This window comes from Hyla sarda, chromosome 5, assembly GCF_029499605.1.
Source record: "Hyla sarda isolate aHylSar1 chromosome 5, aHylSar1.hap1, whole genome shotgun sequence".
NCBI classification, from domain to species: domain Eukaryota; kingdom Metazoa; phylum Chordata; class Amphibia; order Anura; family Hylidae; genus Hyla; species Hyla sarda.
In genome coordinates, this window is record NC_079193.1 from 223,982,588 (window position 1) to 224,007,378 (window position 24,791).

At 46.9% G+C, this 24,791-nt stretch overlaps 3 protein-coding genes across 15 annotated transcripts in view; 2 read left to right on the plus strand and 1 right to left on the minus strand.

Annotated features, from left to right (window-relative positions):
- PHACTR1 (phosphatase and actin regulator 1) overlaps positions 1–1,921 on the plus strand; it is a 401,179-nt gene extending 399,258 nt beyond the window's left edge. For all 8 annotated transcript variants that reach the window (XM_056521185.1, XM_056521189.1, XM_056521184.1 and 5 more), the window contains one exon: positions 789–1,921. In XM_056521185.1, coding sequence (XP_056377160.1) covers positions 789–804 — 16 coding nt within the window. In that variant the 3' untranslated portion in view covers positions 805–1,921. The remainder of the gene's footprint in view (positions 1–788) is intronic.
- A 4,300-nt stretch (positions 1,922–6,221) lies between these two features.
- TBC1D7 (TBC1 domain family member 7) lies at positions 6,222–23,373 on the minus strand. 6 transcript variants are annotated; one of them, XM_056521204.1, is made up of 8 exons: positions 23,235–23,373; positions 17,848–17,967; positions 15,391–15,471; positions 12,919–13,106; positions 10,898–11,035; positions 8,741–8,886; positions 6,551–6,680; positions 6,222–6,384 (listed from the first exon to the last, which is right to left on the minus strand). In XM_056521204.1, the coding sequence occupies exons 2-8, from the start codon at positions 17,957–17,959 to the stop codon at positions 6,298–6,300; spliced, it is 882 nt and encodes a 293-aa protein (XP_056377179.1). In that variant the 5' UTR covers positions 17,960–17,967; positions 23,235–23,373; the 3' UTR covers positions 6,222–6,297. The 6 variants fall into 6 exon arrangements, with proteins under 6 accessions (XP_056377179.1, XP_056377180.1, XP_056377175.1 ...); XM_056521205.1 differs by having other exon boundaries at positions 17,848–17,964; positions 23,235–23,323; XM_056521200.1 differs by having other exon boundaries at positions 23,154–23,298.
- Positions 23,258–24,791, plus strand: part of SIRT5 (sirtuin 5) — a 100,110-nt gene continuing 98,576 nt past the window's right edge. The window contains exon 1 of the mRNA XM_056521198.1: positions 23,258–23,397. The gene's annotated coding sequence lies outside the window, so the exon portion shown is untranslated. The remainder of the gene's footprint in view (positions 23,398–24,791) is intronic.

Consider the following 24,791-nt stretch of genomic DNA (forward strand, 5'->3'; position numbering starts at 1 on the left):
TTGTTCTGCAGCAACTGGTTATATAATATCCTCTACATCTGCACAAACTACATGCCAGTCAGGATCTTCCTGAAAATGCCAATATGAGATTGTTCCTGCTGAAAGAGAACAGTGCCATTCAGTGCCGTACAATCATCATGTTCTGACTTTAGAAAGTGATGTTAAGACATATTGGAGGGAATTGTTGCAAATTTTTGAGCGTAATGGGTAACAATTTTTGTGCAACTCATTTAGACTCCAGAACAATCTTGACTGTATTGCGGTATGGTTAGCTTTGCTGTGGTTGTATATTTATCAATTGCTAATTTTTGCACTCTTGTCAGCCTGGACCACACTAAGGGTATATTCACACAGCAAAAGTTCTGCATATCTGCACCAATTCTGCATGAACATTCATTTCTGGATTGTGCGGAATCCAGGAATCCGTATGCTAAAATTCTCAAGTGTGAATGGGAGTGCGGAATCCCATTGAAGTCTATTAGGCCTTAACTTGATGCATAATCCTGCAGATTTCTGCATGCGGAAATTCTGCCGTGTGAATATAGCCTTAGAAACTTGTCTACATCTAAGCTACATTGCTATTTATAAAGAACGTGCATCTCTTTTATAAATGTGGGAGAAGTACACGACACACACCTAGGCAAATAAGGGTAAAAAAAAAAAAACCTGTAATGAACGCAAACAATGATAAAGTCATCCATCTTTTTTAGAGAAAGATCAATGAAACATTTCTAAAAAAAAATACCTAATCATCCTGGACCTTAATTCTTCCTGTCTCTTTCTTGCAGGTTTCACCGACCCTAGCATTAAAGTTCTACTTGAATACTTTACTGTTTTCAAAAAGGGAACCACAAGTGCTGGGATATTTTGTTTTGTCTTATACTTAAATGTAAATTCTTGGAACTGCCTTGTTTTTCCAAAAAGAAGAAAACAGCATTTGCATAATCTTCACAGATGAATTCCATCTTCACTAGACCTTAGAAATGTGAAGCGTTGTGCAATGCAAAATGTCAGCAATGTCTGGATCTGTCCTGTATGTACATACTGAGCAGAAGTTGTTCTTCGGGTGTCAGCCTCTTGCGTCTCGGTGTAAGTGGTGGTTCATAGGAAAGATCTGGGGCATGAGTGGATTAAGAAGACCTGTAAAACATATGCCAATCCAGCTTCACGCATTTTAGCCAAATTGATGTGGGCTTCAGAAGCAACAAAGAGAGACTTGCACTACTTTTCTTTTCTTGAAGCATTCCCAGTTAACGGTGTCGCATCTTCCATACAGGAGACTGGTTGTTGATTTCTGAGCCTGTTGTGACAATGTGAGTGCTTGTTCAGAAACAGTTAACGGTAGACAAAACAGGGCTGGAATGTCCAGCATCATGTAGCGTTGGGACAGGTTTTGGCACCAAAAGTGTCATTTTATTACCGCATTAAAAGATGAATCAGGGTCAATAAATAAAAGCTTACAGGAACATCAACCCATTTCAAGGAAGACATGTTTCATTTGTTTGGTTTCGAAAGCATCTCAAGCTCCGTGGCCCTCTCTGTTCCTCCTCGGTGCCCATGGGGGTTCCATCATGCATTTCATTGTCTGTCCTGTCAATGTACAGCTCTTCATCTGAATGGGCCGCTCAAACATTTCCTTCTTTCTACAGTCCTCTATCAGCAGGTGCAGACATGGTCAGCTCTACTTTCAGATTCCATCCCAGAACTTATTTTCCTAAAGGCAGATATTGATTGTGTTTGTCTTTGGGAGCGTGTTGTCATTATATTGTGCCTGTTCTGTATAGAGTAGGAACGGTTGGTCAAGACGGACTCAGCCATTATGCCAGGTGAAAAGCCTCCATTGATTGAGCCTGTCCATATTAACATGGAGTTTTCTTGTAAATGAAATGAAGAAATAAACAAGAATATTTTTCAAAATCTACTTTTTGTTTGTGTTATTTTTTTCTGAAAAACTGTAAAGCCAAGCAAAATGTATCATAAAGCAGGTCCGTCCAATTTAATTGGGGTGTATTACGTGTAACCTAGGGATCTAGGCAGCCATCCCTTATATGAAGCAGCAACTAGAACAAAAGGAAAGCGCTCCGTAGTGTGATACCGTGATGGCAAAATATGAATGAAACCAGAATAACTGGTGCTCACCAACGGTGGTTGTACTGCGCCAAGTACAACAATGGTAACCGAGTGTGAAATATAGACAGACGGACGCCTCCAGGGGGATCTCAGGATCAAGAAGGGGCATGGATCTTTTCAAGGGTATGAAAGTTTTGCAGAAAACTGCTTCATCAGGCATATTGGGAACAGGGAGGGTCAGTGGTATTCATACAACACCATTAACTCTTACATGGATAAACAACAAAATTTCAGAATATAAAAATGATACAAACACAAATATACATATTAAAAAATTAAACCTATTTGTATCATTTTTATATTATGACATTTTTTTTGTTTATCCATGTAAGGGTTAATGGTGTTCTATAAATACCACTGACCCTCCCTGTTCCCAATATGCCTGATGAAGCGGTTTTCTGTGAAACACATTGCAATTATGGGTAATATACTTTCATACCCTTGAAGGGATCCATGCGCCTTGCTTGATCCTGAGAGGTGTTCGTCTGATTATATGAAGCAGGACACCTCATATAGGGAAATATATACAATCAAGGCATACAGTATAACAAAATATTTTTATTGCACAAAAAGTGCAGACATCCAGTTAAAAACAAAAACCCAGACATTCTGGGCAACCCTAAACAAGTGGAGGAGGCAAGAATGGCACACCCTCCAGCGGACACCACACTGTCAATGAAGGTAAGTAAATGTATGCTTAGCACTACCACTGTTCCTGTATAATAGATGTGTAGCAGCTCACTGGGGATACTATGTGATAGATAACACGCTATGGAAAGCACAAATATACCCCGTCCATGAGGAGCTACAAACAAACAGGGCCCGCAATCTGTAAAAAAATATAACAATAAATTCCTATTGCTGTAGTAATAGCAAAAAAAAAATCAAAGAAGCCGCACACAGATGGAGGTGCAAGATTATAAGAAGATACTCATTGTGGCTGGGTGTCCACACTGAAGCCCCACGCGTTACGTCACCAAAACTGGTGACTTCCTCAGAGATGAAGCCATTATGTGAATACAAAGCTGAACCCCCCCCCCCCTTCTCCTACTGTTTGCATTATATGAAGCAGGGTCTAGACCAGTGGTGTCAAACTGTTGCCCTCCAGATGTTGCAAAACTTCAACTCCCAGCATGCACAGACAGCCAACGGCTGTCCGGGCATGCTGGGAGTTGAAGTTTTGCTATATCTGGAAGGCCACAGTTTGACACCACTGGTCTAGAAGGAAATCGTTATAGGTTTATCACCCATTTTACACTAGGCTGCACGTTACTTGACTTGTGTTAGGGGAGAAGACGACATATACAGCCTACCATCCTCTGTCCACAATGTAATAACTGAATTACATTTACAAGCATGCAGAGCTATACTGGAAGTTTACTGTCTGTATATAATTCAGCTCACATGGGTTTAAAGGCATTGCAAAGAATTAACCACTGGTAGTCATGCATCTACATCAATGCTTTGCAACTTGAAAAACTTTTAAGTACCAGCACGCTATTACATTTCTAAATTATAATGGCATGTCAAGAAAGTGGATTCACAACAGAGAGAGAGAGCCATAGATTGCAGCAAATAGATGCAAGGTGCTTATACAGTCATGGCCGTAAATGTTTGCACCCCTGAAATTTTTCTAGAAAATTAAGTACTTCTCACAGTGAATGATTGCAGTAACACATGTTGTGCTATACACATGTTTATTCCCTTTGTGTGTATTGGAACTAAACCAAAAAAGGGAGGGAAAAAAAATAAAATAAAGCAAATTGGACATAATGTCACACCAAACTCCAAAAATGGTCTGGACAAAATTTTTATGGAAAAATAAGATTGTTTCAAGCATGTGATGCTCCTCAACTGGGGCAAGTAACAGGTGTGGGCAATATAAAAAAAAAAAAAAAATCACACCTGAAAGCAGATAAAAAGGAAAGCAGATAAAAAGGAGAGAAGTTCACTTCGTCTTTGCATTGTGTGTCTGTGTACCACACCAAGCATGGACAACAGAAAGTGGAGATGAGAACTGTGAGGACTTGAGAACCAAAATTGTGGAAAAATATCAACAATCTCAAGGTTACAGGTCAATCTCCAGAGATCTAGATTTGCCTTTGTCCAGAGTGCACAACATTATCAAGAAGTTTGCAACCCATGGCACTGTAGCTCATCTCCCTGGGCGTGGACAGAAGAGAAAAATTGATGAAAAGGTGTCAATGTAAGATAGTCCGGATGGTGGATAAGCAGCCCCAAACAAGTTCCAAAAGATATTCAAGCTGTCCTGCAGGCTCAGGGAGCATCAGTGACAGCGCAAACTATCAGTCAACATTTAAATGAAATGAAATGCTATGGCAGGAGACCCACGAGGACCCCACTGACGACACAGAGACCTAAAAAAGCAAGACTACATTTTGCCAAAATGAACTTGAGTAAGCCAAAATCCTTCTGGGAAAAAAGTCTTGTGGACAGATGAGAACAAGATAAAGCTTTTTGGTAAAGCACATCATTCTACTGTTTACCGAAAACGGAATGAGGCCTGCAGTGAAATAGGTGGAGGCCCAATTATGTTTTTGGGTTGTTTTGCTGCCTCTGGCACTGGGTGCCTTGAATGTGTGCAAGACATCATGAAATCTGAGGATTACCAACAGGATTTAGGGTCACACTGTACAGCCCAGTGTCAGAAAGCTGGCTTTGTGTCCGAGATCTTGGGTCACCCAGCAGGACAATGACCCCAAACATACGTCAAGAAGCACCCAGAAATGGATGGCAACAGAGTGCTGGAGAGTTCTGAAGGGGACAGCAAGGAGTCCAGATCTAAATCCCATTGAACACCTGTGGAGAGATCTTAAAATTGCTGTTGGGAAAAGGCGCCCTTCCAATAAGAGAGACCTGGAGCAGTTTGCAAAGGAAGAGTGGTCCAACATTCCGGCTGAGAGGTGTAAGAAGCTTATTGATGGTTATAGGAAGCGACTGATTTGAGTTATTTTTTTCAAAGGGTGTGCAACCAAATATTAAATTTAAGGGTGCCAATAATTTTGTCCAGCCCATTTTTGGTGTGACATTATGTCCAATTTCCTCTTTATTCCCTTTGTGTGTATTGGAACTAAACCAAAAAAGGAGAAAACATGTGTATAGCAAAACATGTGTTACTGCAATCCTTTTCTGTGAGAAATACTTAATTTTCTTGAAAAATTTCAGGGGTGCCAACATTTACGGCCATGACTGTACATTACTGTATAGGGTATGTAGAGGCTTTTGTGGCTTTCAGAAAAATCTGAAAACCTAGCCTTAGGGCAGGGTCACAAGATATGCAGACTGCAGTCACAGAGGGACTGCAGAGTGAGCTCATGGCTGTGGCTGGGTAGCTCTGTGTCCTCTGGTAGTGGCGGATTTCCCACTGTAGAAATCCACCACGAGCGGACACACAGAGTTATGCCTTTAAAGACAAACTGACAGCTAGCAGGAAGCTATCATTGCACTGATAGATGTGCCCATTGTGCAGATGTCTTGCGTACCCTGTGCCACCACACTGTGGCAGCACCACTCCGCATGGCAGTTATGCCCGGGCGGAGCCATCTCAGAGCGCAGCGCTTACAGGCTGAGGAGCACAGCGCTCATTCCCCCATCTTGGGAGTGAATATTGATGAGGCAGGAGAGCTGGGCGAGCTGGCTTCCTTCCTCCTTTGTACACTGGTGTGCAATAGAAATGGAATTCATAACTCTGGAAATACTTTACCTAAATATGTAAGTAACCCCTCTTCTTACAGCTATTCACCGGCACTATAACCCAGTATATTGGCTTTAGTGCAGGTAAACTAGCTGTCAGTTGTTCATGGGTCTTTTAACACATTTTTTTTTTTTCAAGCTCTCATGGATTTTAATGTACACTTCCAAGCAGAGCCTCTCTTTGAAAATCCGCACCATGCTAATTTTTCCCCCACTGCCTGTGGACAGGGTTTAAAAAGTGCACCTCAAAATGCCATAGATTTGTAGTTTTTTAGTCCGGCCTGTCTGACTAAAAATGCAAAGTAATCCTTTCATGTCTAAAACATGGCCTAATACTACATATAAAAAAAGCAAAACAATGAACCACCAGATTAAGTCAAAAGAGCATTTATTCAAAATATATACACACAACATACATTTATAGATAAATAAATAGGACATTTACATGCAGCATTACACTGAATGGGCTGGTATTCCACAGTGTTTGTGCCATAAATCTATGGCTTTGTTGACTATTGGGTCAGTGTTGTCCACAGGAATCTGAAAGAAAAAGAGGATAAAACAGAATGAGCCCTATCCACCACTGGACACCTGATCCTTTTACACACAGCAGACTAACATAAGATGTCAGGTATTTACATACAATGCAGGAAGAGGTTCAGGTCTCAGACCAAAGCCAGTATCCAAGCAAATAAAGATATGTTACCTTTTCCAGAAATTCATTAATACTATCAGCCTTATTAAGGGCCATCACTTTCATCTTGAAGGTCAACACGATCTCCACAGCAACAAATAAAAGTATCTTGCATGATCCACTCACCAGTTTGTCCCATACCCTGCGGATAAAACACAAGCGGCTTGTATTGTGATGGCTGAGAGAAGATTACAGACAGATGTTTGCATTACGACATTATACAGTGAATCTACTGGCTACTAAATCATTTCAAAAATAGTCCCAATGACATACCGATTCTGGGTCATCTTTTCTTATAGCTCTATATTGTGTCATTCCTCTGTTATACTTAATAGAAATCACAAAGAGAGAGAAGAACTCCGGCTCAGCTCAGGAAGATACAGCTTTATTGACATCAACGAGGCAACAGGTACAGGGAGGAAGTGACGCGTTTAGTCGTACGACTAAGGCCAGCACCTGGCCGAAACGCGTCACTTCCTCCCTGTACCTGTTGCCTTGTTGTTGTGAAGAAAGCCGTATCTTCCTGAGCTGAGTTGGAGTTCTTCTCTTTCTTTGTGATTACTCCGGGTGAGGTCCACACCCACTCCGCGCCCAGTATCCAGACCAGGGATTGAGCCGGGATACCTGCTTTCTGTATGCACTTAATAGAAATGTATGACTAAATAGCCAGCTGAGTGTTACTAGTTGGGGGCATGTCCCTACACCAGTGTTTCCCAACCAGGGTGCTTCCTGCTGTGGCAAAACTACAGCCTTCGGCTGTCCGGGCATGCTGGGAGTTGTAGTTTTGCCACAGCTGGAGGCACCCTGATTGGGAAACACTGCCCTACACTCTCTGACACCATCCAGTCAAGGCTGACTATGGCAGGTAGTGCAGGAATATAACCTTTTGACAAGAGGAAAGGTAAAATCCACCTGTCAATTAAAGGGGTACTCCCCTGGAAATGTTTTAATCAACTGGTGCCAGAAAACAGATTTGTGAATTACTTCTATTAAAAAAAAAAATCTTAATCCTTCCTGTACTTAGCTGTTTTATGCTCCACAGGAAGTTCTTTCCTTTTTGAATTTCCTTTCTGTCCGACCACAGTGCTCTCTGCTGACACCTCTGTCCATTTTAGGAACTGTCCGGAGCAGGAGAGGTTTGCTATGGGGATTTTCTCCTACTCTGGACAGTTCCTAAAATGGACAGAGGTGTCAGCAGAGAGCACTATGGTCAGACAGAAAGGAAGTTCAAAAAGAAAAGAACTTCCTGTGGCGCATACAACTGCTGATAAGTACTGGAATGATTAAGATTTTTTTTTATAGAAGTAATTTACAAATCTGTAAAAAACTGGGAATGTGCAGCTCACAATTAACTAGCCAAGGTAAGAGGGCTATACACCTACACCTGGTGTTTTATATAGGAGAGACAAAACTAAGAAGGTAGCCAACCCCTCTAGGCTAGCATCAGTTGCCTGATACAATGATGTAATGGTAATAATGATGACTGGATCGTGCTTCAATTATAATATGAAAAGTGCAAATGTATTACACAATATAAAATACATAAAAAATATTTTGTAAACAGTAAATCCTCAAAGCACAAGGGCCCTTGTGCCGAGGGAATTACAATATAAAACTCTTTGAAATGCTATGTCACTTTTAATAATCCGGCCTCCGATAATCCAAAAATGGGTTTAAGTCCCATAAAAGGTATAGATTCCAAATGCTATACGTAGAATAGATATATTATAGTTACCAGCCTGCAATGAGTCCCGATAAAGAGTCACCTTGAGTTGAAATGTGGAGTCCGCACAGTTAAGGTGGTACCAGACGCTGGCACGCGTCTTAGCGGCGGTCTGCCTGCCACAAACCAGCTGGAATGGTAGCCGCTTACTGATGTTTCGCTGCAGATGGTAACCACACAAAGAAGCAGGTGCGGACTTCTGAGTAACTCGATGGAGGGTGACGTCACAGGTGCTGGGCAATGCTGCCTGGAAGATGGTCTCGGGAGCATTATGCTGGTTTGCAGAGCTGGATCGGAGTTCACCGTTAAACAGTCAGGTAGCGGTGATGTATAATATTCTTTTACCTAGATGCGTTTCAGGGCTCGCATATGCTTTAAACACGGCCCTTTCCTCAGTAGGCTTGCGAGTTTTATATTGTAATTCCCTCGGCACAAGGGCCCTTAAGCCAAGTAACAGGGCCATAATGGTATCACTGTACCTTTGTAAGCTGGATGGTGGTAAACAACCTGCAAAGCATTTCCTAAACCACAAGTTATATGGGAGCTTATCCAGAGCACTGCATGTCTTGAGATGCGTCACAAGTCTGCTATCTTCTATATTCAGGTAATGCTCAAATCCTTTCTGCTGCAAAAGAGAAATGTGGACAATGCAGTAAAATAAGGAGTGATAGAACAAAAATATACAGAGAGCAGGAAAGCCAGATTTATTCATTTTACAATAGACATGTATAGTTTTCTTGTAACTGGTGGGAAATTTCCTGTAAGTCTGCATTGCAGCAAGTGAGCTGGACATATATTCTTTCCAAAAGATCTAATAAAGCCAAAATCTCTAGAGCAGTGGTTCTTAACCTTGTTGGAGGCACTGACCCCCACCAGTTTCATATGCGCATTCACCGAACCCTTCTTAATTGGGAAAATAAAATGTGATTTTTTCAAATTCAAAACATAGGAGGTATATATTTAAGTATATATTTATACATAGGTGCACAAAATGAACAAAACCATTAAGAACAAAGAACAAAACCATGAAAACATGATTTTCACACAAAGTCATAATTAATATTTACTGCAAATCAGTGTGACTTCTGCTGTTGTCTTTCAGAGACCAGTTCAGAAATGTGCGGCTTTACCTTGGCTAGTGCCACTCATGTCATTTTCGCAACAATGGCAGTGTTCCCCCACATTAGGTTGGCAGTGTAACCCCACATTAGGCAGGGAGTGTTCCTCCACATTAGGCCGGCAGTGTTCCCACCACATTAGGCAGGCAGTGTTCCCACCACATTAGGCAGGCAGTGTTCCCACCACATTAGGCAGGCAGTGTTCCCACCACATTAGGCAGGCAGTGTTCCCACCACATTAGGCAGGCAGTGTTCCCACCACATTAGGCAGGCAGTGTTCCCACCACATTAGGCAGGCAGTGTTCCCACCACATTAGGCAGGCAGTGTTCCCACCACATTAGGTTGGCAGTGTAACCCCACATTAGGCCGGCAGTGTTCCCCCACATTAGGCCGGCAGTGTTCCCCCACATTAGGCAGGCAGTGTTCCCACCACATTAGGCAGGCAGTGTTCCCACCACATTAGGCAGGCAGTGTTCCCACCACATTAGGCAGGCAGTGTTCCCACCACATTAGGCAGGCAGTGTTCCCCCACATTAGACAAGCAGAGTTCCCCCACATTAGACAAGCAGAGTTCCCCCACATTAGACAAGCAGAGTTCCCCCACATTAGACAAGCAGAGTTCCCCCACATTAGACAAGCAGAGTTCCCCCACATTAGACAAGCAGAGTTCCCCCACATTAGACAAGCAGAGTTCCCCCACATTAGACAAGCAGAGTTCCCCCACATTAGACAAGCAGAGTTCCCCCACATTATGTAGGCCAGTGGTCTTCAGTCGTTGGCTGTCCGCACATGCTGGGAGTTGTAGTTTTGCAACATCTGAAGGACCACAGGTTGAAGACCACTGATTTAGGCAGTGTTCCCCCACAGACATACAGCCTCCAGCCATATACAGTGTATGGCTGGAGGTTGTATGCCTGTGTACTGCCCACTTCAGTGCTCAGACCACCGCTCCGGCTATAGCAGTAGGTCTCGGGACCGGTGGTCGGAGCACTGAAGATGACGTGCCACTGGTCACTTACCAAGCTGGCCACTGCGCGTCTTCCTCCTTCTCTAACCTCCGGTCTTCGGCGCCTTTGTTTCCATGGGCGCACGCACGGGACGTCCCAGCAGCCCTGCGTTTTTAAACTTAACGCGGCGCCGCAGGGAGTTAATAGCGATGGGGACGGGCAAACAGGACGGGCAAACACCGGCTCTGCTCGGGGCCCCAGGCCAGCTCGGGCCCCCAAGCAATTGCTTGGTTTGCCTGTCCTGTTGCGATCTCCCCCGCCGAACCCCCGGGACTGACTCACTGAACCCCTGGGGTTCAATCGAAGCCAGGTTAAGAACCACTGATCTAGACCTACTCAACTATGCGCAATACATGACTTCAGCACAGTCCTAATACATGCAGCTTCCCCTGCTGGTAACATCAGTCGGATCTCCAGTGATCAGCTACAAATCTAGGACACGGCCTTATGGAAGAAGAATGTTGGGAAATAATAGCATTTCTAAAGTGCAGCCTGTCCAGAGGCTCTTACCAGCTGCTGGTGGGAATCCCTAAACTTGGTGTTTAAATGATGCACAAAGTTCTTGATAAGCCAATAACAATCCACCTCATCGTCCACCATCTCCTCCATTGGGCCGGCTATGGCCAAGAACAACTCATCCTCTGGTTCCTGAAAACAAATGTTAGAATAAATAAACCTACAACTCGTTTATATCATATTTTATGATCAAATATAATAAACACATATTGAAAACAAAACCACCAATATAAGCCAAATCCAAGTATAGAGATTGTTCCTAAACCCTGCATTGTTATATAAGGTGTATAGCCACTTCCAGACACCACACTGTATATACAAGGAGACTAAACATATTTTAGCATTCAAAACATTAACCAAAACAGCAATAAAACATTTGAATAACCCAAAAATGTTGCTATTGGCCAAAAATAACCAAGCCTCTCGAGTAATCACTTCGCTCCACTTCACCATATGCTTGGTAAGATCACACAGAAATAGCATGTCATACATCATCTGCTTTAGAAAGGTCTTCTCGGCTCTTCTTACATGTCTGTTTTAGTATATACTGTACTTATATTCCATGTAAAATACCAATTCCTGAACTCTGCAGGGTGTGGTGTCTGCAGCTACTCTGTTATTCCTCCTGGAAATATACTAAGAATTTAAAGAAGTACTCCGGTGGAAAACCTTTTTATTTATTTATTTTTTATCAACTTGTGCCAGAAAGTTAAACAGATTTGTAAATTATTTCTATTTAAAAATCGTAATCCTTCCAGTACTTATCAGCTGCTATATGCTCCAGAGGAGGTTCTCTTATTTTTGAATTTCCCTTCTGTCTGACCACTGTGCTCTCTGCTGACACCACTGTCCATTTTAGGAACTATCCAGAGTAGGAGCAAATCCCCATAGCAAACCTATCCTGCTCTGGACAGTTCCTGACATGAACAGAGGTGTCAGTAGAGAGCACTCTGGTCAAACTGAAAGTAAAGTCAAAAAGAAAAGAACTTCCTGTGGAGCATACAGCAGCTGATAAGTACTGGAAGGATTAGGATTTTCAAATAGAAGCAATTTACAAATCTGTTTAACTTTCTGCCAGCAGTTCATAAAAAAATAAGTTTTCTGCCAGAATACCCCTTTAATGTTACCATTCCCTGTGTCATTAATGAAAACAAATCTATAGGATGTGCTGTCAGAAATCTTACATCTACAGCCAACTGAATTAAACACATTAGACTGTGCTTATTTAATAGTAAATCTCCTTTATCCCATAACTGTGAACAAGACCTAATCTGCCCCAGCTTAGATATTAGATATAGATATTACAAATACCTGTAAAGTCATAGAAAGTATATTAAAGTGAATGTACTGTAGGACTGTATTCTGACATCTGTAACGTCCACAAGACCTGGACCTCCAATATTTAAGTGGCATAATAATTAAGCCAAAATGCTGTATTACAGTTGTCTGAAGGGGACTAGAGATGAGCAAATTTACAGTAAATTCGATTCGTCACAAACTTCTCGGCTCGGCAGTTGATGACTTTTCCTGCATAAATTAGTTCAGCTTTCAGGTGCTCCGGTGGGCTGGAAAAGGTGGATACATTCCTAGGAAAGAGTCTTCTAGGACTGTATCCACCTTTTACAGCCCACCGGAGCACCGGAAAGCTGAACTAATTTATGCAGGAAAAGTCATCAACTGCCAAGCCGAGAAGTTCGTGACGAATCGAATTTATTGTAAATTCGCTCATCTCTAAAGGTGACCAATGGGAAGAACACTTTCTTCTTTCCCTTACTGATATTACTATTGAAATAATACATAAATAAACAATAATAGGAGGGTTCTCTCACTATAACTGACTGCACAAGAGACCGGACAGGATGAGAGACTGACAGAAAGAATATTAACTCCATGACTAGTATGGATAACACTGCAGTTCGTTCTAGAAATAGAGGGCAGGAAACATACAGGAGGTCTACTAAAGGAGCAAAGTCAAGTATTTGTTTCTGCCTAAAATCGTTAAAACGTGGACGCACCAAAGTGTACTTCTGACTTCTAGACAGCTTCCCAGTCTCTAACTGATACATGTAGTGGAACACCTCAGTCTTGGGGGTGGATTCATTGATGAAGTGTATGACCTCTAGAGCATGGTAAACATCCTCATACTGTTCTCTCCTGTACACCATCACCTCAGAGTGAGTCTCTTGGTGGGGAGGAAGGATTCCTTTAAGAAAGAAAACTATATATGTAATGATATTGATTTGATTAATATACAGTGCACAAGGAGTTCTCTTATCACAGCTAATAAAAAGAACAGCTTCTATTAGAGGTAGGGGACTATATGCCAGCATTTCAGATCCACCATTCCATATGTCTAGAACACAGTTTAAAGCATGAGATATCAGAATATTGGCTCAATGGGGGGTCCAGGTAGTGGGGCTGTAATGGCCTTACAGGTTTTTTCTAGAGGTGAATGGTTAAAGGGGTGCTCCGGTGGAAAAAAAAAAATCTTTTAAATCAACTGGTGACGGAAAGTTAAACAGATTTGTAAATTACTTCTATTAACCCCTTAAGGACCGGAGGTTTTTCCGTTTTTGCATTTTCGTTTTTTGCTCCTTGCCTTTAAAAAATCATAACTCTTTCAAATTTACACCTAAAAATCCATATGATGGCTTATTTTTTGCGCCACCAATTCTACTTTGTAATGACGTCAGTCATTTTGCCCAAAAATCTATGGTGAAGCGGGAAAAAAAATCATTGTGCGACAAAATTTAAAAAAAAACGCTGTTTTGTAACTTTTGGGGGCTTCCGTTTCTACGTAGTACATTTTTCGGTAAAAATGACACCTGATATGTATTCTGTAGGTCCATACGATTAAAATGATACCCTACTTATCTAGGTTTGATTTTGTCGGACTTCTGGAAAAAATCATAACTACATGCAGGAAAATTAATACGTTTAAAATTGTCATCTTCTGACCCCTATAACTTTTTTATTTTTCCGTGTATGGGGCGGTATGAGGGCTCATTTTTTGCGCCGTGATCTGAAGTTTTTAACGGTACCATTTTTGCATTGATAGGACTTATTGATCGCTTTTTATTCATTTTTTCATGATATAAAAAGTGACCAAAAATGCACTATTTTGGACTTTGGAATTTTTTTGCGCGCACGCCATTGACCGTGCGGTTTAATTAACGATATATTTTTATAATTCGGACATTTCCGCACGCGGCGATACCATTTATGTTTATTTTTATTTTTATTTACACTGTGTTTTTTCTTTTATGGGAAAAGGGGGGTGATTCAAACTTTTAATAGGGAAGGGGTTAAATGATGTTTATTCACTTTTTTTTTGCACTTTTTTTTTGCAGTGTTATAGCTCCCATAGGGACCTATAACACTGCACACACTGATCTTTTACATTGATCACTGGTTTCTCATAAGAAACCAGTGATCGATGATTCTGCCGCATGACTGCTCATGCCTGGATCTCAGGCACTGAGCAGTCATTCGGCGATCGGACAGCGAGGAGGCAGGTAGGGGCCCTCCCGCTGTCCTGTCAGCTGTTCGGGATGCCGCGATTTCACCGCGGCTATCCCGAACAGCCCACTGAGCTAGCCGGCATGCTTTCGGTTTCACTTTAGACGCGGCGTTCAACTTTGAACGCCGCGTCTAAAGGGTTAATAGCGCGCGGCACAGCGATCAATGCCGCGCGCTATTAGCCACGGGTCCCGGCCGTTGTTAGAGGCCGGGCCCGACCCGCTATGACGCGGGGCCACGCCGTGGCCCCGCGTTATAGATCGGGAGTGGACACATGACGTTCCAGTACGTCATGTGTCCTTAAGGGGTTAAAAAATCTCAATCCTTCCAGTACTTATTAGCTGCTGAATACTACAAATGAAATTATTTTCTTTTTGGAACACAGAGCTCTCTGCTGACATCACGAGCACAGTGCTCTCTGCTGACACCTCTGTCCATTTTAAGAACTGTCCAGAGTAGGAGAAAATCCCCATAGCAAACATATGCTGCTCTGGTCAGTTCCTAAAATGGACAGAGATGTCAGCAGAGAGCACTGTGCTCCAAAAAGAAAAGAATTTCATCTGTAGTATTCAGCAGCTAATAAGCACTGGAAGGATTAAGATTTCTTAATAGAAGTAATTTACAAATCTGTTTAACTTTCTTGCACCAGTTGATTTAAAAAAAAAAAAAAAAAAAGAAGAAGGTTTTCCACCGGAGTACCCCTTTAATGACTGAATTGCAGGACATTTTATAGCTTAAGCCAAGATAAGCAACAGAGGAGAGGGAGTGGACAGGGTCATCTGGGGAGATGATGAGGTCACTGTAAATCTCCAGTAACTATAACATGATTGCATTAAGAAGAAAATGGAAAATAACATATGCGAGTAACACGTATTAGTGTCCATTTAGCTCATTATAGCATTATACACTTCACAGAGCAGACTGTGTTGATAAAAGAATTTTCTTATTCAACTGAAGACGTTGTTTACCAAGAAGCACTTTCCATACAAGTATCCGGTACATGGATGGGAGGGGGAACCTCTGACAGAAGGTACAAAGCTTCTCAATATCTGTGAACAGAAGGTAAAAAACAAATCTGTTATAAAGCACAATGACACCGTACTTTATCTAATACATCTATATATCTACCACAGGAGTTTAGAACAGGTAATGGTGCATGCACACCACGTTTTTGCAATACAGTTCCCGTATCAGGTTTTTGGATAAAAAACGGATTCCTCAAAACCTGACTGAACTGTATCAAAACGTGTACAAATTTTAACCCATATATACGGTTTGAAAAATGGTGTCCGGTTGCATCCGTGTTTCAAGAAAAAAAACGTATATGTTTTTTTAACTTTTCACTCCATTATGAATAAAGTTTCACTTGTTTGATTGAAATTCCAAGAAAAAAAAAAACTGTGCAAAGTCAAAAACCGTATGGTGAAAACCGGATGGAACCGTATGCACACGCAGTTCCAATTGACTCCTATGTTTAAAAAAAACAAAAAAACATATACGGTTTAATACAGTTTTTCACCCGGACCAGAGAACATGGTAGACTACGGTTTTGGGTACGGGTAAAAAATGGACAAAACCGTATAAGACGCAAGACAGACTAAACCGGATGATGCGTTTGACATATGTAGGTTTACAATGTTAAGTCAACGCATACGGTTTTCTATACGGTTCCGTACAGTATTTAACTTGAAACCGTATACGGGAACAGTATAGCAAAAACGTGGTGTGCATGCACCCTTATACTGACAGCACCCGGTGTGAGAAAAGGAATGAATGACTGCTCACCCTAGGTGTTTGTGTAGAGTAATATACGCAACAAAGATGAAAGCACAATGAATAACAGGTCATCTGCTACCCTACAGTGAATCGTAACAGATAACTGGAAAGCTTTGGCTTCAATGGAGAAAACCGGATCACACGGTGCTGACCGACCAGGACACAGTAAGGAGGATAAGAATAGACTTTAATAACGAGGATGCAAAGCGTTTCGCTGCGCATGCGCAGCGAAACGCGTTGCATCCTGGTTATTAAATGGGTACTCCGGTGAAAACCTTTTTTCTTTTAAATCAACTGGTGGCAGAAAGTTAAACATACTTGTAAATTACTTCTATTAAAAAATCTTAATCCTTCCAGTACTTATTAGCTGTTGAATGCTACAGAGGAAATTCCTTTCTTTATGGAACACTGATGACATCACGAGCACAGTGCTCTCTGCTGACATCTCTGTCAGTTTTAGCAACCGTGCATAGAAGATGTATGCTAAGGGAAGCATGGTGGCTCAGTGGTTAGCACTGCTGCCTTGCAGTGCTGGGGAATTGGGATCAAATCCCAATAAGGACAACAATAAATAAAGCATTATTATTATTATAATAACGTCAGCAGAGAGCACTGTGCTCGTGATGTTATCAGAGAGCATTCCAAAAAGAAAAGAATTTCCTCTGTAGTATTCAGCAGCTAATAAGTACAGGAAGGATTAAGATTTTTTAATAGAAGTAATTTACAAATATGTTTAACTTTCTGCCACCAGTTGATTTAAAAGAAAAAAGGTTTTCACCGGAGTACCCCTTTAAAGTCTATTCTTATCCTCCCTACTGTGTCCTGGTCGGTCAGCGCCGTGTGAGCCGATTTTCTCCATTGAAGCCAATGCTTTCCATTTATCTTTAATGAACTGTGTCAGTGCCCCACAAAAAACTGTGCCACAAATGAAGAGTTCCGCCATGCTCTTAATAAATGTTTTCCCAACTGGTGACTCTCCAGCTGCTGTAAACTACCACTTACATCATGAACTGACAGAAGGGCATGTAGAGCTGTAGTTTTTGCAACACCTGAAAAGCTACTGGTGGGAAACACTCTTCCTCCCTCCCTGGTAATACTCACCTAGCCTGTTCCTGCCTCTTCTAGTCAGGTCTGATCAGAGCAGAACGATTCAGGCAGCACTTAATGCTCTGTCTTCATCGCGAACGTGAAGCGGAGAGTGCTGCCTCGCTCTGACCAGCTATTCAGCTGTATCTGTCTCTTAATGACACCAATACGATTGAATGAAGGGACATCCTTCCTCTTATGGGTTTCCCAAACCAGCTGGGGGAGGTAGGTGGATGCATGGTGAAGGTGCTGCTTGCCAGTCCGGACAATTGGCAGCTGCAATCTGACTTTGGGCTGCTGGCTGCTAGTTCACTACCCCTGTGCTCTGGTGGCACCATGGATGTCATAGAAGACATATTACTCAGGTACGGTATATAGTTCTTCACTTCTACAATTTTTTTTAGCACCATTTAATATACTGTAAAGTGTTCTGGGGCCACCATCTTACACCGTCTTGAGCGATGAATATAGGACATCACTAAGATGCTGCAAAACTACCGGTATCAGGATTGAGAAAGCCAAAGTCTGGTACTAGTGATGTTCTCTGACTGCCTGCTCCTTACCCCAGCGGTCATCCTTCAGCAAGATTTCTAGGGATTTCTTCTCCTCCACACCACGAAATCCAACCTTTTCATAGTACACAGACCGAAAATTTCTCTGAGTATCTTCTGACATGTTTCCTACTAAAAAAAATAAAATAATATATATATCCAAAAGACATTACACGGCACAAAGGTGCAATATAATATTCATAACCAATTCATTTTTCTCTATTTTGCATCAAGATTTCTAAATATATCACTAACATAACTCAATCTATATGTCCCGTACTATATGCTGCCCATTGGTGAAACCCCTATGAGATGGTGACTGGAGCCGCTACTATAATGTTACAAAGGGGGAGCCTGACTGGGGTGGCACACTGCCGTGGAGAGGGGCGACTGGGGCGGCACACTGCCGTGGAGAGGGGCGACACACTGCCGTGGAGAGGGGCGACTGGGGCGGCACACTGCCGTGGAGAGGGGCGACTGGGGCGGCACACTGCCGTGGAGAGGACTGGGGGGTGGCACACTGCCGTGGAGAGGACTGGGGGGTGGCACACTGCCGTGGAGAGGACTGGGGGGTGGCACACTGCCGTGGAGAGGACTGGGGGGTGGCACACTGTCGTGGAGAGGACTGGGGGGGTGGCACACTGTCGTGGAGAGGACTGGGGGGGTGGCACACTGCCGTGGAGAGGACTGGGGGGGTGGCACACTGCCGTGGAGAGGACTGGGGGGGTGGCACACTGCCGTGGAGAGGACTGGGGGGGGTGGCACACTGCCGTGGAGAGGACTGGGGGGGGTGGCACACTGCCGTGGAGAGGACTGGGGGGGTGGCACACTGCCGTGGAGAGGACTGGGGGGGTGGCACACTGCCGTGGAGAGGACTGGGGGGTGGCAAACTGCCGTGAAGAGGACTGGGGGGTGGCACACTGCCGTGAAGAGGACTGGGGGGTGGCACACTGCCGTGGAGAGGACTGGGGGGTGGCACACTGCCGTGGAGAGGACTGGGGGGGTGGCACACTGCTGTGGAGAGGACTGGGGGGTGGCACACTGCTGTGGAGAGGACTGGGGGGTGGCACACTGCTGTGGAGAGGACTGGGGGGTGGCACACTGCTGTGGAGAGGACTGGGGGGTGGCACACTGCTGTGGAGAGGACTGGGGGGTGGCACACTGCTGTGGAGAGGACTGGGGGGTGGCACACTGCTGTGAAGAGGACTGGGGGGGTGGCACACTGCTGTGAAGAGGACTGGGGGGGTGGCACACTGCTGTGAAGAGGACTGGGGGGGTGGCACACTGCTGTGGAGAGGACTGGGGGGGTGGCACACTGCTGTGGAGAGGACTGGGGGGGTGGCACACTGCTGTGGAGAGGACTGGGGGGGGGTGGCACACTGCTGTGGAGAGGACTGGGGGGGTGGCACACTGCTGTGGAGAGGACTGGGGGGGTGGCACACTGCTGTGGAGAGGACTGGGGGGGGTGGCACACTGCTGTGGAGAGGACTGGGGGGGTGGCACACTGCTGTGGAGAGGACTGGGGGGGTGGCACACTGCTGTGGAGAGGACTGGGGGGGTGGCACACTGCTGTGGAGAGGACTGGGGGGGTGGCACACTGCTGTGGAGAGGACTGGGGGGGTGGCACACTGCTGTGGAGAGGACTGGGGGGGTGGCACACTGCTGTGGAGAGGACTGGGGTGGCACACTGCTGTGAAGAGGACTGGGGGGTGGCACACTGCTGTGAAGAGGACTGGGGGGTGGCACACTGCTGTGAAGAGGACTGGGGGGTGGCACACTGCTGTGAAGAGGACTGGGGGGGTGGAACACTGCTGTGGAGAGGACTGGGGGGTGGCACACTGCTGTGGAGAGGACTGGGGGGGTGGCACACTGCTGTGGAGAGGACTGGGGGGGTGGCACACTGCTGTGGAGAGGACTGGGGTGGCACACTGCTGTGGAGAGGACTGGGGTGGCACACTGCTGTGAAGAGGACTGGGGGGTGGCACACTGCTGTGAAGAGGACTGGGGGGTGGCACACTGCTGTGGAGAGGACTGGGGGGGTGGCACACTGCTGTGGAGAGGACTGGGGGGGTGGCACACTGCTGTGGAGAGGACTGGGGGGGTGGCACACTGCTGTGGAGAGGACTGGGGGGTGGCACACTGCTGTGGAGAGGACTGGGGGGTGGCACACTGCTGTGGAGAGGACTGGGGGGGTGGCACACTGCTGTGAAGAGGACTGGGGGGTGGCACACTGCTGTGAAGAGGACTGGGGGGTGGCACACTGCTGTGAAGAGGACTGGGGGGTGGCACACTGCTGTGGAGAGGACTGGGGGGGTGGCACACTGCTGTGAAGAGGACTGGGGGGTGGCACACTGCCGTGAAGAGGACTGGGGGGTGGCACACTGCCGTGGAGAGGACTGGGGGGTGGCACACTGCTGTGGAGAGGACTGGGGGGTGGCACACTGCTGTGGAGAGGACTGGGGGGTGGCACACTGCTGTGGAGAGGACTGGGGGGTGGCACACTGCTGTGGAGAGGACTGGGGGGTGGCACACTGCTGTGGAGAGGACTGGGGGGTGGCACACTGCTGTGGAGAGGACTGGGGGGTGGCACACTGCTGTGGAGAGGACTGGGGGGTGGCACACTGCTGTGAAGAGGACTGGGGGGGTGGCACACTGCTGTGAAGAGGACTGGGGGGGTGGCACACTGCTGTGAAGAGGACTGGGGGGGTGGCACACTGCTGTGGAGAGGACTGGGGGGGTGGCACACTGCTGTGGAGAGGACTGGGGGGGTGGCACACTGCTGTGGAGAGGACTGGGGGGGGGTGGCACACTGCTGTGGAGAGGACTGGGGGGGTGGCACACTGCTGTGGAGAGGACTGGGGGGGGTGGCACACTGCTGTGGAGAGGACTGGGGGGGTGGCACACTGCTGTGGAGAGGACTGGGGGGGTGGCACACTGCTGTGGAGAGGACTGGGGGGGTGGCACACTGCTGTGGAGAGGACTGGGGGGGTGGCACACTGCTGTGGAGAGGACTGGGGGGTGGCACACTGCTGTGGAGAGGACTGGGGGGTGGCACACTGCTGTGGAGAGGACTGGGGGGTGGCACACTGCTGTGGAGAGGACTGGGGGGGTGGCACACTGCTGTGAAGAGGACTGGGGGGTGGCACACTGCTGTGAAGAGGACTGGGGGGTGGCACACTGCTGTGAAGAGGACTGGGGGGTGGCACACTGCTGTGGAGAGGACTGGGGGGGTGGCACACTGCTGTGAAGAGGACTGGGGGTGGCACACTGCTGTGAAGAGGACTGGGGGGGGTGGCACACTGCTGTGGAGAGGACTGGGGGGTGGCACACTGCTGTGGAGAGGACTGGGGGGTGGCACACTGCTGTGGAGAGGACTGGGGGGTGGCACACTGCTGTGGAGAGGACTGGGGGGTGGCACACTGCTGTGGAGAGGACTGGGGGGGTGGCATACTGCTGTGAAGAGGACTGGGGGGTGGCATACTGCTGTGAAGAGGACTGGGGGGTGGCACACTGCTGTGGAGAGGACTGGGGGGGGGTGGCACACTGCTGTGGAGAGGACTGGGGGTGGCACACTGCTGTGAAGAGGACTGGGGGGGTGGCACACTGCTGTGGAGAGGACTGGGGGGTGGCACACTGCTGTGGAGAGGACTGGGGGGTGGCACACTGCTGTGAAGAGGACTGGGGGGTGGCACACTGCTGTGGAGAGGACTGGGGGGGTGGCATACTGCTGTGAAGAGGACTGGGGGGTGGCATACTGCTGTGAAGAGGACTGGGGGGTGGCACACTGCTGTGGAGAGGACTGGGGGGGGGTGGCACACTGCTGTGGAGAGGACTGGGGGGGTGGCACACTGCTGTGAAGAGGACTGGGGGGTGGCACACTGCTGTGGAGAGGACTGGGGGGGGTGGCACACTGCTGTGGAGAGGACTGGGGGGGTGGCATACTGCTGTGAAGAGGACTGGGGGGTGGCACACTGCTGTGGAGAGGACTGGGGGGGGTGGCACACTGCTGTGGAGAGGACTGGGGGGGTGGCACACTGCTGTGGAGAGGACTGGGGGGGTGGCACACTGCTGTGAAGAGGACTGGGGGGGTGGCACACTGCTGTGAAGAGGACTGGGGGGGTGGCACACTGCTGTGGAGAGGACTGGGGGGTGGCACACTGCTGTGGAGAGGAATGGGGGGTGGCACACTGCTGTGGAGAGGACTGGGGGGGTGGAACACTGCTGTGGAGAGGACTGGGGGGGTGGAACACTGCTGTGGAGAGGACTGGGGGGGTGGCACACTGCTGTGGAGAGGACTGGGGGGGTGGCACACTGCTGTGAAGAGGACTGGGGGGGTGGCACACTGCTGTGAAGAGGACTGGGGGGGTGGCACACTGCTGTGGAGAGGACTGGGGGGGTGGCACACTGCTGTGGAGAGGACTGGGGGGTGGCACACTGCTGTGGAGAGGAATGGGGGGTGGCACACTGCTGTGGAGAGGACTGGGGGGGTGGCACACTGCTGTGGAGAGGACTGGGGGGTGGCACACTGCCCGTGGAGAGGACTGGGGGGTGGCACACTGCCCGTGGAGAGGACTGGGGGGTGGCACACTGCTGTGGAGAGGACTGGGGGGTGGCACACTGCCCGTGGAGAGGACTGGGGGGTGGCACACTGCCCGTGGAGAGGACTGGGGGTGGCACACTGCCCGTGGAGAGGACTGGGGGGTGGCACACTGCTGTGGAGAGGACTGGGGGGTGGCACACTGCCGTGGAGAGGACTGGGGGTGGCACACTGCCCGTGGAGAGGACTGGGGGGTGGCACACTGCCCGTGGAGAGGACTGGGGGGTGGCACACTGCCCGTGGAGAGGACTGGGGGTGGCACACTGCCCGTGGAGAGGACTGGGGGGTGGCACACTGCTGTGGAGAGGACTGGGGGGTGGCACACTGCTGTGGAGAGGACTGGGGGGTCTCACATTGCTGTGGAGAGGACTGGGGGGTGGCACACTGCTGTGGAGAGGACTGGGGGGTGGCACACTGCTGTGGAGAGGACTGGGGGGTCTCACATTGCTGTGGAGAGGACTGGGGGGTGGCACACTGCCGTGGAGAGGACTGGGGGGTGGCACACTGCCCGTGGAGAGGACTGGGGGGTGGCACACTGCCCGTGGAGAGGACTGGGGGTGGCACACTGCCCGTGGAGAGGACTGGGGGGTGGCACACTGCTGTGGAGAGGACTGGGGGGTGGCACACTGCTGTGGAGAGGACTGGGGGTGGCTGGCACAGTAATGAAGATAAAGAACAAAGCATGATCCATCCACTCACGGTTAGAAAGACATGGAGATACCTGGAAGGAACAAGACACCGCGCAGTGAAGAGGCAGCAGACTCAGCACCTCTCGGCCCCCGTACACCCTCCGCCTCCTCACCTTGATGTTTACTTCCTGGTTATCAAAGCTTCAGTAGATTGGTTGACGGCAGCCGCTAAGGGTCAAACCTCCTCTCTGATGAATACAATAGAAGAATAACGTGTGTCGCATCAGGAGTTGTCAGTGAATAACACCAGATGTGAGGCACGATGACTGGGCGGAGGTGAGCACAATGGTGTATAATAACCTGTCGTTATATATATATAACCTGTCATCCACAGTGTAGAGTGGAGAACAATGCAGCCGTGTAATTGCTGCCTGTGTACACTAGATGTCGCTCATTGCTAATAAGAGAGGGAACCAGGTGACAATCACTATAAACAGACGAGGCTGAAGCTGGTTTCTTATTGGAGCATTTTCTTATAGATGACTATGACTAATAAACCTTTTCTCCTCTTATTTCTCTGCAGTAAACCTGTTTCTTATAAATAAATGTTCAATATTCAGAAAAAAAACAATCGAATTCAGAAAAAAAAATCTAGATCGTTTGTGTTTTTGCTGAAAAACAACGATAGTAAATAAGGATAAAAAAATTCTTTTGAATAAGTAACTGGTGGATTTAAGGGGTTAAATGCCATTGGGCCACTAAATTAAGGGTGAAAATGTAAAGAGTAAGGCCCCTCCATAATACCCAACTGTATCCAGCCTGGCCCAAACGGGATTGGCATTAAAACAGGTGCCAGTCTTGCCAACTATATATATTTTCTGCATTTTAAATAAGTGATGAATTTAAGGGGTTAAACGTGGTTGAGCCACTGACCCAAGGGTTGAAAAATAAAGAGTAAGGGCCCCTCCATAATACCCACTATATACATATTCTATTTCGCCATCTACTGTACGGGGCCCTGGCTCGCTGGCCAGATAGTGCATGTTGACCACTGCACGAAGCGGCGACCGACACCCCCCCCCCCCCCCCCTCAATACAACTCTATGGCAGAGCCAGAGATTGCCTAAGACAATGCCATAGAGTTGTATTGAGGGGGCGTGTCAGCCACCGCGTCGTACGGTGGTCAACACGCCCCCTTCTCGCAGGCTGTCAGGCCACTGAATTAAGGGTGGAAATATAAAGAGTAAGGGCCCCTCCATAATACCCAACTGTATCCAGCCTGGACCAAACTATGGATTGGCATTAAAACAGGTGCCAACCTTGCCAACTTTATTCATTTTCTACATTTTGAATAAGTAACTGAGGAATTTAAGGGGTTAAATGCAATTTGGCCACTGAATTAAGGATGGAAATATAAAGAGTAAGAGCCTCTCCATAGTACCCAACTGTATCCAGCCTGGCCAAAACAGTGGATTGGCATTAAAACAGGTGCCAGCCTTGCAAACTATATACATTTTCTGCATTTTGAATAAGTAACTGGTGATTTCAAGGGGTTGAACACTGTTGGGCCACTGTATTACGGGTGGACATATAAACAGTAAGGGCCCCTCCATAGTACGCAACTGTATCCAGCCTGGCCCAAACAGTGGATTGGCATTAAAATAGGTGCCAACCTTGCCAACTATGTACATTTTCAGTATTTTGAATGTGATGTGAAATGTGAATGTGAA

Coding starts and splice junctions, on each gene's coding strand:
- TBC1D7 (XM_056521204.1), bottom strand. CDS start 17,959: ATGTCAGAAGATACTCAGAGAAATTTTCGGTCTGTGTACTATGAAAAG. Junction 11,036..12,918: donor GAAGTCAGAAGTACACTTTG/GTGCGTCCACGT, acceptor ATTTGTTTTCAG/GAACCAGAGGATGAGTTGTT. Junction 6,681..8,740: donor CCACCATCCAGCTTACAAAG/GTACAGTGATAC, acceptor TTTTATCCGCAG/GGTATGGGACAAACTGGTGA.